This window comes from Salvia miltiorrhiza, chromosome 4 (assembly GCF_028751815.1).
Source record: "Salvia miltiorrhiza cultivar Shanhuang (shh) chromosome 4, IMPLAD_Smil_shh, whole genome shotgun sequence".
NCBI lineage: Eukaryota > Viridiplantae > Streptophyta > Magnoliopsida > Lamiales > Lamiaceae > Salvia > Salvia miltiorrhiza.
In genome coordinates this window covers 25,014,794-25,031,016 of record NC_080390.1, presented here as the reverse complement: position 1 = coordinate 25,031,016, position 16,223 = coordinate 25,014,794, and the positions used below count along the sequence as shown (strand labels likewise).

At 38.6% G+C, this 16,223-nt stretch overlaps 2 protein-coding genes across 3 annotated transcripts; one reads left to right on the top strand and one right to left on the bottom strand.

Annotated features, from left to right (window-relative positions):
- Positions 1 to 1,252: 1,252 nt before the first annotated feature.
- LOC131019539 (mannose-1-phosphate guanylyltransferase 1) lies at positions 1,253 to 5,429 on the top strand. 2 transcript variants are annotated; one of them, XM_057948104.1, is made up of 5 exons: positions 1,253 to 1,571; positions 3,585 to 3,701; positions 4,112 to 4,174; positions 4,277 to 4,516; positions 4,610 to 5,429. In XM_057948104.1, exons 2-5 carry the CDS (start codon positions 3,591 to 3,593, stop codon positions 5,279 to 5,281), a joined length of 1,086 nt encoding a protein of 361 aa, XP_057804087.1. In that variant the 5' UTR covers positions 1,253 to 1,571; positions 3,585 to 3,590; the 3' UTR covers positions 5,282 to 5,429. The 2 variants fall into 2 exon arrangements, with proteins under 2 accessions (XP_057804087.1, XP_057804086.1); XM_057948103.1 differs by having other exon boundaries at positions 1,372 to 1,571; positions 3,386 to 3,701.
- A 266-nt stretch (positions 5,430 to 5,695) lies between these two features.
- On the bottom strand, positions 5,696 to 10,775 carry LOC131019538 (CASP-like protein 5B1). The gene is made up of 3 exons (XM_057948102.1): positions 10,047 to 10,775; positions 9,365 to 9,497; positions 5,696 to 6,220 (listed from the first exon to the last, which is right to left on the bottom strand). Exons 1-3 carry the CDS (start codon positions 10,175 to 10,177, stop codon positions 6,020 to 6,022), a joined length of 465 nt encoding a protein of 154 aa, XP_057804085.1. The 5' UTR covers positions 10,178 to 10,775; the 3' UTR covers positions 5,696 to 6,019.
- Positions 10,776 to 16,223: the final 5,448 nt, after the last annotated feature.

Genomic DNA, 16,223 nt, shown 5'->3' with positions numbered 1-16,223 from the left:
ACGATGGGAGGTTCCCATCGTGATCTCGGCAAATAACATGGCATAAATCGAATATAATATCATAAATTTTAAAAATTTCAAACAATAAGAAAAACATCCATTATTTATAACAAATCCTACCAAAAAATCAATTGCTAAAACAAAAATAGGATACGACGGTGTGATCGTGGTCACGATCGTGCCCTCCCATCGTCGTGTCCTCCGTCCCCTGTTCCCCCCCTCCGTCATGTCCCCCGTCCCCTCCCCCCGGCCCGTCGTGCCTTCGGCCCATCGATGGTAGCGATCGTGCAACGACCGTGCCCACGATGGACACGATGGACATCGACGGTCGTGGCCACGACCGTGGCCCTCCTGCCCATCGTGCCCATAATGGACACGACGGTCGGGGGACGGTCTTATCGGCCGAGACATTGCCATCGTGGGCACAACCGAGGGCACGATCGTGTCCTCCCCCTTCCCCCCTTGCCCGTCGTCCCCTCGCTCCTCGTCCCCCGTCGTGTCCTCTCCCTTCCCCCCATCATGGCCTTTGCCCCCTTCCCCCCCCTCCCCCCGCGGCTTGTGCCATCGCCAATCACCCTCTTCCCTTTTGTGCGATCGTGGACACGACATGGGTGACGGTCGTGCCGTCGTCGTGCCCCTTTCACCTCGGTCGTGCTATTGCCGTCGCCCATCATGGACACGATGGCGCCGTCATGGCCACGACCGTGGCCCACGATGGCTGCCATCATGATCACGATGGCGTCGTCGTGTCCACGACCGTGGACATCGTGTCCGCGATCGTGGACACGAGTTTGACTTTGTCTTTAAGTGGTGGGGACCGTAAGGGCTATTTTAGTCTTTTCACAGATTTTGGTATACAAAAGAGTTAGTTTTAAAGAGGGGCTAAAAAACATATCACTTTTAAAAGTTGGTATTTTTTTATAACTTTCCTCATAATATTATCCTATGGTAGGAGTGTGAAAATATTTTCGAATATTTTCTCATCTTTTCATCTTTAATAAATATATGATTAAAAAAAAGATATCACTTTTTCTTATCCATCCATTTCCAATAAAATTTTTACAACCAAAAGTAAACGCAACAGTAATACGAACCACTTCATCATCGAAAATGAATAAATTACTTTTTCTAATTATAATTTTTTTAATCTTTGTATGAGCTAGAAAAATCATTAAATTATTTAATAAGCAATCGAATAAATTACATTAATATGAACATATCAAGTGGTCATGTGGCTTGAGGAAATGACAAAGTGGATTTATTCAATTATTGAAATTTGTAAATTATTAGGACGACAAAGTGGATTAAAAAATTTGTGAATAAATGTTACGTATTGAATCGATAAAAGGAAGTCATAAGTTCGTTATATATACATACAAAAGCAAGTGTATATATTTATCCTTCCCAAGCATTCTTGTTTGTCCCACATTCTCTCTTCATCTCTCAGGAAAACCACAAATCGTTGGGGTTTGTGGTAAACTGAGGATTATACCACATTTGTTGACTCGGTCTTGGATTCGACTTGCTTCTTTGACTCGGCCTAGATCTGCTGTAAACCCCAAAAGAAGAAGGTATTTTTCTGGGTCAAAGCAACATTTCCTTTTTTGTTATCTTGGGATCTGCAATGCTGGTGTACTTTTTGTCTCATTGTTTGTGCAGTTCGATCTTCTGTTTTTGTTTTGTATTGATTAGCTTCGTTTTGGTGGGATTTTTTTAGGCTTTTTACTTTTTCTTTTTTTTCTGGTTATTTCTTCCCATTTAGTAGTTGAATGAAATGCTGTTAGCTGGATCAGATCATTTGCTTCATGTATCCATTGCTACGGACGTCAAATTGGAATGGACTTGTGGCATTCCATTATTTCTTCATTCATATTCTTTATAGATACAACCTTTTTACGTTCCATCATTCTTAGCTAATTTGATGGGATTCGGTAGAGGAATATGGCGATGAAGGAGAAAAATTAGTAGGACAAGAGATACAATAAGGAGCTGGCAGAATTTGGCTTCCAATCGCAGTGGTGGAAATGGAAAATCATGTTTTATTGATGGGCTGAGATTATAAGCTATCTGATTGATCGGTCTAAGCAATTTTGTACTGAAATGTCGCCTTCTCATTCGTGTGGACCTTTGAAATTAGGTGGCTCCATCCTGATCAGAAGACATATTTGAGCTCTCAAAAGATTTAATTTGGCTTGACTTCATGAAATATGGTTGCCTTTGTATTTTTCTGATCTTGTGCAGTTAAAACTCAAATATTGTATCTTATTTTTCAAATAGTTAATGGCCTCTTACAATGTTTTCAAGTTAACCACTCTTGTTCTTGCTACTAAATGGGTTTATAATTAAATGGGACTAATAATGTAAAGATTTTGTATTATTCTGTTGATTGGTTACTCAGTTGGTCTTTACGATCTCATTGCTGTTCAGTTTACGTACTTTTGGCTATCTTGTTTTGAAATAGTTTCTTTTATGTTTTCTCTTTCTGTCTCTTACCTATGATTTTCACTATTTCTCATGGAATTCTCTGGTTTTATTCGTGGTCACTTGCAAGTTGCAGTTAAGTTCTGTATTTCAGCTTAGTGCTTAATTACTATTATATGAACTGTTATTATGATTTTCTAGCTACTTGTTAGTAAGAAATAACAAATGTAAGAGGTGATGCCGAGCTATTGATAAGCTAGTTGCTATTAGTTTAATACAAACACAATTTTTTTCTCCTTTTTTGATCCATAAGAAACACCACTTTGCATAATTTACTAATTACTCCGATCTATAATATATATATTGAGTTAGGTACTCTTCTAAGACATTTATACTTGAAGCTACTGTTGACTCTTAACTTGACTTTATTGTCCTGGAGTTCTGGATCTACTTTCAACCCAAAATCCAGTTCTAGATTCTGAACTTGTTTTTTTCTTTTTTACATTTTTTATGTTTTATAGATTACTTTGAGATTTTATTCTGGTGCCCAATTGCACCATCAACAATCTTTCTTTTGCTTTTCAATCACCTCAAAAAGAAAGTGTTAGCAAGAGTTCCTTATGTAACAAAGATATCAAATTGGAGACCCTCCTAAATTAGAAATTATGGCATGGTGCGCCGAGCATATGATATATCTATGTCACTTGATCTGCTAAAATTTCACTATATCACTCTGATTGAAAGAGCCAGCCTGTAATATAGCTGGAATCTGTTGTTTTTCCAGCCTAAAATTTTTGGCTTGGCCTCTTGACTATACAGGAATTGATTTTGGTATGACGTGTGTACAGGCTGACTCTCTATTTCCTCAACTACAGCTTTAAATTTGTGCTTTGTTTCTATTTCCAGACGCGGTTATGTCCTTGTTTCTTAGCTCATACATGCATTCATTTCGTGTCAATTTTAGTGCAAGACAGTTATGGAAGGCCGACAACATTGATTAGGCCATGATGCTTATCATCATGTTTTAAGTACAGATGTCATCGTAGAGTTTCATGTAGCTTTCCTCTTCTTCCCCTTGTACATGCATATATGAAGAGAGGAGCAAAGACGCAGTTTATAATTTGTTTTGGGTTATCAAGTTAATCCATCAAAATCTTCTACAGCTAAGGATGAAGGCACTAATTCTTGTTGGAGGGTTTGGCACTAGATTGAGACCATTGACGCTGAGTGTGCCTAAGCCGCTCGTTGATTTTGCTAACAAGCCTATGATTTTGCACCAGGTACATACTATTTCATTCTTGTGAAGGTTCCTTTTGTTGTGGGGAGCGGTGCGAACTGGGTAGTACGGTTTTGCAACTTATGCAAAAACTTGCATATGTAGTTTGTGTCTTTCATTGTCAGTAATTATTTAATGAAGAGTTCTGGCTCTGTTTTCACAAATATACCAGTTTGTTCAAATGAGACTGAATTTCTAGTCTTTCGTTCAAAAGAAACTGAACATTTAGTCTGAGATAGTAAGTGCTTACACATGATAATATGTTTTTATCTACAGTATATGCTTTACTACATGTGTCGCATGCTCTAGTATGCATCATGTATTTCAGGCATAATGCTCACCATGCTCAGATGCTGTTTTTAATCTTAGTATCTCCAACCTGCATGTTAAAAATTCTTGTTGTTGTTGTATCAGATAGAAGCCCTCAAGGCTATTGGAGTAACTGAAGTAGTCCTAGCCATCAATTATCAGCCAGAGGTGAGCTTCTGATTGTTGTCTAACTGAAATTTTACCGATGAAAGATCCTTCAATTTTTTGTTTTGTTTTGCTTTATTAACAATAGAATGCCTTCTTTTCTAGGTAATGCTGAACTTTTTGAAAGATTTTGAGGCAAAGCTTGAGATTAAGATCACATGTTCGCAAGAGACTGAACCTCTTGGAACAGCCGGTCCCCTTGCCTTGGCTAGGGACAAGCTGATAGATAAATCCGGAGAGCCATTTTTCGTTCTCAATAGTGATGTTATCAGTGAGTACCCACTGAAGGAGATGATCGAGTTCCATAAATCCCATGGAGGCGAAGCTTCTATTATGGTAACTAAGGTAAGGCCATTGTGGATATATGTAGTTGAATATTTTTTATTGTTGAGTTGGAACAAAGACCATGATTAACACCTAAATGAAATGCTGATCTAGGTGGATGAGCCTTCAAAATATGGAGTTGTTGTTACAGAGGAATCTACTGGAAAGGTTGAGAGGTTTGTCGAGAAGCCAAAGTTATTCGTGGGTAACAAGATCAATGCTGGCATTTACCTTCTGAACCCTTCAGTGCTTGATCGTATCCAGTTACGCCCCACATCAATAGAGAAGGAGGTTTTCCCCGAAATTGCTGCTGAGAGAAAACTGTATGCAATGGTCTTGCCGGGTTTCTGGATGGACATCGGGCAGCCAAGGGATTACATCGCTGGTCTAAGACTCTACTTGGACTCCTTGAGGAAGAATTCTTCTCCTAAATTGGCCTCTGGAACTCACATAATCGGAAACGTCTTGGTGGATGAAAGTGCAAAAATCGGGGAGGGATGCTTGATTGGCCCTGACGTTGCAATTGGCCCCGGTTGTGTGGTCGAGCCGGGTGTGAGGCTGTCTCGCTGCACAGTCATGCGAGGAGTCCGCATCAAGAAACACGCCTGCATATCATCGAGTATCATTGGCTGGCATTCGACTGTTGGTCAGTGGGCTCGGGTGGAGAACATGACCATCCTCGGAGAAGATGTTCATGTCTGCGACGAAATTTACAGCAATGGAGGAGTTGTTTTGCCTCACAAGGAGATCAAGTCCAGCATTTTGAAACCAGAGATTGTAATGTAAAGGTCTGCTGTTAACAACCGTGCCTATTAATTTAAATTATACTCTCTCTATGAGTGTGTTCTTGTTGTTGATCTCTCCTTTCCAGTTTTCATTTGTAATTGTAAAAGTTTGGTCTCTGATGTGAAATGTGTAATCTTTTTGTCCATAATATTCTCTAAGGTACATTTTTGTAGATTATGATCTCTTTAAGTTTGAAGCAGCTTGGCTGTGATTTTTTTATGTTTAAGGATAGATCAACACATCAAACTTTTAAATTCTCATCTAATATGGAGTTTCATTCTTGAAATTCATCTCTTTCTAGTGTGTTTCAATTCATCCAGGTTAAGATGTTTGTTATGGGCGTTACAGATTCATGCATCCATCCTTGCAATCTTTCATTTGGGACATGAAGAACAAATAAGGAAAGTGAGAAGATAACGAAATAATGCTCTCTCATCTCTTTCTACTTGATGAAGAGATCAATTCATTTTTTCATTACAAGGAGCTACTAAACAGAAGTTCTTCAATGCCTCGCATAAATTTCTACATGTTCTCATCTAAATAGCTCAAGAATTACTCAATATGTCATGTTACAGACGAATCTCTTCCCTAATCATCAGGGAAGGATTGAGGTTCACAAAAGGGTGGTAAAAAAAATGTAAAATGCTTCTTACAAAAACTCTTTCCAAAATTGACAATATATACACTGGCACTACGAGCATATGGTCACGGTGTTGATAGGTGTCAAAGAGAAACTGTCTAGATTGATGCCACAAGCCAAAACATGATATAAGAAGATATTGCAAGAAGAAACCACGATGCAAAAGCAAAAGCAATGGATATCTGAAACATATCGCATGACAAATTCAAATCTATATTGCAGATATCGGTATCTCTAGTGAAGAGCACCATAACACCAGCAGAGGAGCATGCAGCTGCGAGGGATAGAGTAGCAGTCACCTGCAAAATGGATAATAAGTTGAAGTTCTGAGCAAGATTTTCGGAATTAAATAAATACCCCACATAGTTAATAAACAAGGTAAGCTGCCAACAGAGCATCTCCATCTATGTAGTTCGGCTGCACAAGCAACGGTCTTGACTATTTCATAAGATCGTGCAATAAATACTCATAGTGACCAATACTAAGTTTTCCTTACCATTGATCAGTTCTATTACCAACTTTTAATTATTAAAACAAAAACAAAAAACATAGTGCTAGTAGGAACCAATCGTGCCTCTTTGCAAGATTTTCAGCCATCTCCACATATTATTCAAATATGATTTTGTATTTATCAAACTCAAGCCTATTGGAAACTATCTTGAGTGGAGTCCAAATATCCTTGCACATAGTCCATGGTTTTGTGTGTATGCTTCAAATAAAATACTTATCAATTTGATATGTATATAGTTTGCATCATGAATGAGGTATTTGGGAGTTAATACCCCCAACCTTTCAAACACACTATACACGCCTGAACATCTATTTATAAACAATCATCTCTTCCTATGGTGTGTTTGGATTGAGGAACACATCCTGATACAAAATTCGAGCTCAAGCTCAATGTAAGACTTCGTGGTATCATTTGAGTTCAGTTAAATTTTCATCTCAATACAGTAGTTTTGAAATTTAGGTTCTCTATACTCTCAGAACGATGCTTCTAGCCAAAACCAGAACCTACAAAACTCTACTCCCTCAAGAAAATGACCTGACCACCTACTTATTAGTTAAAAAATGAAACTAGGAGTCGCCATTTGTGTGCCCATGTCATATACATATTTCTTATGGTGGCTACTGGAGGTTCTGGTTATATAAATAAATGTGGTCAAATCAACCAATCAGTTGGAGTAGCATTGGTTGATTCACTGCAAGCCAATATTAGACTAACCTAAATAGATTTGAGCTCCTTGTTAGTTATGTTTGAGAGCAATTGTCAGATGAAGCTTCAAATATAAGGAGCTCAAGTTTGGCGGCATGCTGAACTGCTAACACATTCACAAATTATTCATCTTATATAGTTCTCAGAACTTTCTAGTTTCTAGTGGTGGCTAAGGGCTACATGACCAAAATATATGCCCTATAATCTTTTTATATAGTTCTGGCGATGGATGGGAGGTTTTTTAGGATAATGAATGGGTTACCGGAAATAAGATTATCTGAATACTCGTATCAATCCACTCTAGAAGTACCCTCAATGTACATTACGTGACTTAATATCATGTTACTCAAATCTTTTTTATTTTAGTTTGATATTTCTGTCATTATTGTGTTGTGTTCGTGTATGTCCTAGCCCAGTTCCTATATTGTGTTGTGTCCATGTTTACCCTTACCATGTTGTCTCATTATCATCTCGACATGAAACATGGTAATTACACGAACTGTCACCTCTAAATACGATAATGCACAAAATCACACATCTTCTTTTCAAATTTTACGGTCCTGCCCATCAAATTACGGCATTTAGAAGTGGTGGGCCTTCACTTTGAGAATATCTGTAATTATTCCTGAGCCATGATCTATCGAATCTCCGGCAGGTTAATTTTCCATATCTAGTATGCTGCTACGAGATACATGTTCACTGCACTCAAGCTGGACAAGGTGTAATCAGGTTGACATCTTGATTAGAAACAAATAAGCGTGATAAGTTAAGCTCTCCTTTATCCTCGTTCAACTTTTTGCATAAAAAGCGTCAAGTAGTATCATGTAACCCTCCTAGAAAGTCAGTATCTTTTTTATTGAATAGTTGTGGTTGACAAGTTCGAACTACCGAGATTGGCAAAGATGCATCAAAGTCAAAGTGTTCCATATTTAACATAAATTATGCCCTATGAAAGAACATACTGGAAGTATCATCAGATAAAATTCCAAAACGACATCTGCATATTATATGTCTTTACACTGTATCAAAAGATAAAAGTTCAGAATCAAAGTGATTCAATGTTTAAGAGCATCAAACCATTAAAAGTTTTCCTCACTTGGAAAAACGGCAATTTACAGCTTCGAGGGGAGCTTAATATTCCTCCTTATTTATTTCCAACAATTTCTCTCACCAAAACATTGAATCATTCTTATACTTTGCTTTCTACTTATGCCATAAAGTTTTCATCCCATAGCAAATTTATGTGTATTGTGGTAGAACTGATCTCAACTAAGTGAGCACTTCTAGACTACTTATAAGATAGTAACATGCAGAAAAGAATCAAATATCCACTTCAAAAGTTACCATTACACAGATCTAGACAATCAGATGAATAGCAACCATTATGCCAAATTTTCAATGTCAACAAGGAAAATATATAGACAATGCTACAATTTTCTGCTACATATTGAACTACACCAAGGAACTTCATGTCCTATTTAAGTTGAACATTGACTAAATGTGGCACCACAAATCCTGCTTCATGATGTCGAAATCTATTAGTAGTACAGAAACTAGAGGTTGTCTATCATTCAACACTTGCATTTCAACTAGAAGATATAATTGAGTCCCATAGTTTTTCTCCATCTTTTTTGTTTACAGTTAAATAGACAAATGTAAATCGTCATTTTAAAAATCGAAGACCCTAAAGTGCTTTTCAAGAGAAATAAGTTCCTTATCCTTCTTCAAAATGCAAATACTATAAGCCATTTCCACCAGAAAACAGACCATATAAATTGGATTGTTCATATTCAGAAACAGAAAATGCATCAAGAAAGAAAAACAAAGTCCAATAAACTGCTTTTAAATCCAGGCAATCTGCAGTATGAAAAACCAGCATTTTTGGGACTTGAATCGAGTGGGACTTGCAGTAGGATTAAGCATTTAACTTAAGCTTATTGTATCTGTTTCAATGGACTTAGAATTATAGTTACTTTACTACTTACTAAAAGCTTGGGTCGCCTTGGGTTTAGTTGTACAAGCAGAAAAGTGAAGATGTGTCCGCACTGATGGGTAGGTTCAAATAAATGAAAGAGTAACAATCTTATATGATTGAGAGTATCTTTCAGCAAGTGATGGACGGGAAAAACTTAGTGATTTGTCTGTCCCATTGTAGATATGATGTAAACATTTGAAACTAAAAGCAGTTTAAACTAAAACTAATGAATCTTAAGAGTGTCTCACTTACCCAATCACCGACGACAAACAGGCTCACAATAATGTTGGTATGGAGGTCCTTGTTGAACCTCAAAGCATGTATGTCTAGGCACATGAGTCCAAAGCTCCACAAAACCTGAAGCCCCATTGATGCAATTAAGTAGCTGACAGAACAAAATGTTTCAGTCATTAGTAAGACGCTTTGTCTACGACTCTACTTGAGTATAAACCATTTCTAGTCACACAAGTATCGACATCCAAGACTCGAAAGGAACCATCTTAGGGCGTCTAACTATCGACTTCAGAAACTAAATTAATACAAAATGCCACTTAATTCACTATCACCAAAAGCATCAGCCAACAAATCAGAGAGGTCGCTAAACATTTATTCTAACATTGCACTTTTGCCATTAAATCAATCAAACCCTCATTGAAAATTTTGAAGAATAGCTTAAGCTAAATTGGACTGTTTGAAAACCAGATACCCTTCTCAATATCAACCCAAAACCACCAATCTCCCCTAAATAACAAGTTATCAGAAAAAGAGATATTCTAGATTTCTACTATTGGAACTCCACTATTACAAATGTGGTAATGAAAGAAAAAACTCATGCAAACACAACTGTCTTTCCCAAAACAAGCAGCTGCAGACAGAAAACAGTTATGAAAAAAAATAAAATTGTTCAACAGAACATGGGAGAAATATTAATTACCAAAAGGCAGTAGTAGTTGAGAAGCCAGAAGCAGAGGCCATGACCCCAATTGAAGCAGCTGCAGACACACACTGCCCAATCCTCAATATCAGCCCACTTTTTCTCCCTGGGCTCCCGAACAGCTCCTTCATCTCTCTCTCTCTCTCTCTCTCTCTCTCTCTCTCTCTCTCTCTGTATATATATATATATATATATGTATATATATTACTGCTATGAACAAGATATTATTTTTTCTGGTAAAGATTGAATCTTCATGAGATGGGTTAGTCCCCCAAGACAGATGGGGCAGTGGGATTCACTCAAAACATTCCTCCACGAGATTGAAAATCAAGAGAAATAGAAACCCCCTTCTGCTGACCCTTTTGAACAAACCATTAATATTCTCTCACTTTTCTCCGCCTTTTGAGTATCTATATCTGGAGATTCAGCTCTGATTCAGTAATATTTTATGTGTGAATTGTTGAAAAGAGTGATCACCGAAGAAGAAGGGCTGATTTTTGATCTGAATCTCGTTGCCCGAATCATCTGCTGTGATCCTTTACCAACCTCACCAACTGAAAAGAAAAAGAAAGCTGAAAAATGTTTTAAAAATATGGACACAAAAGGTATAATTGTGGCTGTTTATTATGCTTTTTATTCAAGGAGTAGACAAATAGATTTGCCAAATTATTCATTTATTTTAGTTAGCCACAGAAATTTGGACACCTTCGTTTGAAATGTGTTTGTCACGCATATAACTCTTGACATTTTCATTTTTTCAAATAAGAATGTCAAAGAAATAGACGTTTTGTGTTTTTGTAACAAGTGGAAACATAAATTGACTTTCCATTATTCACATATTATACCTTTCAAAAGAGTTTGAGGGTTTTTTAGGACAATAATTTAGATTGATTTGGAAATTAGGACAAAAACTTTCGGATTTGGAAAAATGGGACAATAATTTTTTTAGAGTAAAATAGGACACTAATTAATAAGTGTTGCATCCGCAAGACATTTTTCGGCCGATAAATGTCCTATTTTTATGACGCTTATTAATTAGTGTCCTATTTTTACAAGTCCAAAAGTTTTTGTCCTAATTTCCAAATCAACATAAATTACTGTCCTAAAAAATTCTCTGACCCCCTTTCAAAATAATTTTGTAATTTTTTAATGATTCTACTATAATATAATCTAATAGAGTTTTGACCAAATATGATTTTATGTGATAATTTATTAGTAGAACGTTATAAAAACAATTTTATACTTGTATGGAATTATGTCATCTAGAATCGTTAGTCGTGGTGGATAGAGTTGTACATCGGTCGATTCAGCTGACCGATCAACCAAAAAGTTAAAATCAACAAATCGACCAATCCAAATATTAAAAGAGTTAATATATAAATATAGCCACTTTCATATAGTAAAATTAAAATTTGACCTATGAAATAAAAACATTAAAAATTGGTCAATTTTTCTGTAAAAGTACAAAATTACCCCTTACTTTAAAATATAAAAAATTAGTCACCATAATCTTCTCACCCCTAATCTTCTCTCTCTCAGAAACGCTCCCGCTCTCCCCCCCCCCCTCTCTCTTTCCAGTATCTACGCGGCGGTGGTGGCGTCGAAGCTGACGGTGGCTCGCGGTCCCAGGCTTCGGCAGGAGATGGAGTGGAGGAAGATGGCGTCAGCGACGCTGACCTTGGCGGTGGCTACTGCTGCAATTTCCCGTGCTTCAGATCCAAGAATTGGGAGCGGATTCCGCCGTCGGCCGAAGAGGGCGAGGCGATTGGCTAGGAGGCAGCGGCGGCGGCGATGGCGATGGCGCGATGTTGGGAACTTAATGGAATATCCTAATCCTTGTTTTGATGATACCAAAATTCATAGGCTTTGTTTGTAATAGACTAGAAACTGTTCGAACTCAAGTGTTAGAGTTCTTTTCTAGTTTAGTTGTTATTCTGAAGACTGAAGACTGAAGTTACCGACTGAAGTATCAGTCGAAGAATCAGTCTGGAACTGATTACTTAATGCGTGCCACATGGAATCAGCGGACTGATACTAAAATCAAGTATCAGTTAAACATTCTTCCTCGGACTGAACCTCCAACGTTCAAAGGAAGCCACATACTCTAGAAGTACAACCGCATGCAGAGATCTCAGGATCGTCCTTTCTCTGCAGAGGTCATTCTTATTTGGTGACTACTTTATCAGAGACGCCGTATCTCCTGCTCTTCAACATAGCCGTTCTCACCAAACAAGGAACCTCAAAGATTGAAGCCTCAGCCCAAGTTCAAATTACTCTCTAACGGAAGAAATCTTGAAGACCTTCTCCGCCAACGGATCTATTCAAGACTTCTCCTATAAGTAGCGCTCGAGGATCACTTCTATCTTCACCGATTCAACAACATAAGCTGAAGCTCTGCCAAAATAACTTCTCAGCCAAAAGCTCAAACTCCCCAAAGCTTGAATCGAAGAAGAGAATCCCAAAGCCAAAAATCAGTCACTGTTGATTACATATATTCTCTTAGACCTTAGGCAAACCTTGTATATCCAAAGCCTAGGTCAAACTAGCTCCAAAGAACTTGTTCTTTGAAGTTTAGTTGGCAAGATTTCAAACCTCCATTCGACCGATAGAATCGAGTGTTTAAGTTGCAAAGGAGTTCAGGAAGGTACTCTGACTCCGTGAGATCCTAGTGCCAGTTCGTGCTAGAAGTGAGAAATCTAACAAGGTGTGTTGGTACTGAAGATTGGATCTTCAGTTGTTTCGGTTGTGTGCACCCGCAAGCACACGGTTCGGTTTGATGTGCACCCGTAAGCACGAGCATCGGTTTGCAGTGCACCCGTAAGCACTTGCAGAGTGAAGTTGTTGGTCTGATCAACCGACCGTGGATGTAGAAAGTGTTTTCTGAACCACGTAAAAATCTCTGTGTTATTTACAGCTTTCAGTTTTACTTTCCTACTTGTGCTCTTACCTTTCATAAACTGAAAACTTATTAATTGCAAAGAGAAACTAAAGACTAACAACGTGGTCAACCCAAAAGGCTATTGCGAAACAAAAGACTTTTGTTGCGTGTGTTATCAGTCTGACTGGACTATCTTTTGATAGTCAGTAAGATTTATAACATCTCTGTTTATCAAACTCGACTGAAGCCTTACGTGCATCAGTTAAGTACTTGTGACTTAACTGATAACTCCTTACTGAAGAGTCTTTCAGTATCAATCGTCAACCCTGTTTTGGTCAAAACTCTTTTCTGTAAATAGGTGTCTGAGTTTGTGTTTGAAGTTTCGCTCTTGATCTCTGTATTAAGATCTTGATTGTTTGTTTGAAAAATAGCCTATAGGTGTATTCCCCCTCCATACACCTATTCGAGACCCTCCGGACCTAACAATTGGTATCAAAGCAGGTTGTTCGCAAGAACAATTCTGTTTCTGATTAGGTTCTTATTGAACTAGATCCTTTTTCCTCAAAGGTCTCGAAAATTTTTCTCTTTCAAAAAGTGCTTGCTATTTGTCTTATCTGTTTTTACCTGTTCTCTCTTTTTGATGGAGACTAACCACAGCAGAATATCCTCTCTACCTATGTTTAGTATTGAAAAATACGACATATGGAAGTTTCGGCTTGAAAGCTTCCTCACTGCACAGCATTGCCGAATGTGGGAAGTCATCACCAACGGACCAATCATCATCACCGAAATTGTCAAAAGAGTTCCGGTTGACCCAGCTCGGGATCCATATGATGAGGTCCAGATCAAGCAGAAGGCAGACTTCACCACAGAAGAAAGAAAGCAAGATGAGCTAGATAACCTCGCCAAAAGCATCATCTCCGGCACAGTCCTAGACAAGCATGTCACCAAGATCATCAAGTGCAAAACTGCAAAGGAGATGTGGGACATTCTTGAAAGAATGTGCATCGGATCCGAGGAAATAAAGGAGAACAAGCTGTCCATAGCTTGTCAGAAATTCGACTCCTTCCTTATGCTCAAGAATGAATCTGTCGACGAGATGGAACTCAGATTCAACCAGATCCTGAATGAAGTTCAATCCATCTCGAAGGACAAGTACACTCAACGAGAAATCAACTTGAAGATTCTTCGAGCACTTCCGCGAGGAGATTGGCAGATATATTCAGTTGCTCATCAGAATAAGCCTGGATTCAGTCAGCTCCCGATAAACAAGCTCTTCTTTGACCTCTTGGCAAATGAGTTTGACATCCAGAGAAATCTTGGAATCAAGAGGACTGGAGGATCAGACGAAGATGGTCCATCAACCTCAAAAGGAGCGGCATTGAAAGCATCAGCAAAAGAAAGCAAGAAGCACACAAAGGAACCAGCGGAACTCAAGCCTGAAGATTTCTTCAGTCAATATGCTTTGTTGACTGAAAGATTCAACAAAATGGAGTCCAAATTCCGCAAGTACAGGAGGTTCCACAAGCAGCACTACAAAGGAAAGGAAAGAGAAAGCAAGTCCAGATATTCCACTGACAGAAGCGGAGAAAGAAAATCAACCGCTTTCGATTTGAAAGATGTGGAATGCTTTGGATGCAAAAAGAAAGGGCACTTTCGAACTGAATGCCCTGAACTAACGCAGTCTGAGCGCAAGGAGCTGAAAGCCAAGAAAGATCGCAAATATGCGAAGAAGAAAGCGATGGTTGCTGACGATGCAGGATCTTCCGAAGAAGTATCAGAATCATCCGACTTCAACTCTACCAGCTCAGATGATGAGAGCCAAGCCTTTATGGATAACGAAACCGAAAGCGTGACCGACAACAGCTACGACAACGGAATGAATGGCCCAGAGGTATACTCTCACTCAAAAACTCCTTATACTGATAACTCCCTGGTGTTTTCAGGAAATCATTCAGAATCTGGAGAAATCTCAGCCGATGAAACTGACGAGTTTGATCAGCTCATGACTGATCACTGTCAGCTGATGAAAATGTTCGAAGATCTCCTCAAGCAGAATCAGAAAATGGAAATGGAGATCAATGATGAACGAGCCAAGAATCAGACAATCATCTACTTTCCGAATGAAACTTGTCTTGATCAACTGTTCATGGAGAACAGTCGACTGGAAGAGAAACTCAGAGTTTTTAATTCAGAATGTGACAAGCATCTCATGAAATCAAAAGGTTCAATCACAAATTGGAAGAAACAATCAAGGACTGTATGATGAAGTCTCCCATGATAACCAACTTTCCTTCAAAAGGCCTCGTTGAAAGCATTGGAGGGAAGGTTGCTCCAACTGATAAAGGAAAGAATATCATGATCGAAGAAGCAGATGTCACTTCAGAAGAATCACGAGATCATGATATGGATGAAATTCGAAAACGCAAGTTGATGGCAAGAACGAATATTCCTTCTCCACAAAGCTACAGACGAGCCAAGGAGGCCCCCAACCAGTTCATCCTACTAAGAAGACTGGAAAGCAGATTTCAGTCAAAGATTGGGCAAGGAACATCAGGACTCAAGAAGAATCTTCCTCACCAATCCAGGGGAAAGAACAACAACATCAGTCAGAAACTTAAATCAGTTCAGTTCCGAAGAGAACAACATCCAAGGAGACAAAGCCATGATAGGTCCAGACGAGCCAAACGCCAATCACAACGACAAGCAACTGGACTACATATGACTCATGTTCCACAACATCAGTCAAGTCTCCATCAGTCTAGAATGACTCAAGTATCTCAAAGGAGATACTCTGTAGAGCAAAGGAGACCTCAACAACTCATCAGACAAAGCTTCTACAAGAGTGAGATTCTCAAAAGGAAAGCTCAACAGAAAATTGATCATGTGCCAACTGAAGCACGAACTACTTCAGTCAGACAAACAGAAAAGCACAAGAGATCAGGACCAAGATCAGTTCTGAAGCAGATATGGGTTCCAAAAGGAACACGAGCTAACAATGAAGGACCCAAACAATAATTGGGTACCTAAATTAATTCTTCATTGCAGGTCAATAACAGGAAACACAAAAAGAAGGAAGAAGTTAAAGCCTCAATCAGAACATGGTATTTGGACAGCGGCTGTTCGAAGCACATGACGGGCTACAAAGAATATCTAACTCAATACATTGAGAAAGCTGGATCAAAAGTTGCATTCGGAGACAACTTAATCGGAGAAACAAAAGGCTATGGTGTGCTCGACATGGGTAACGCCAATATCAGTAATGTTAGCTATGTTTCTGGACTAAAATATAATTTGTT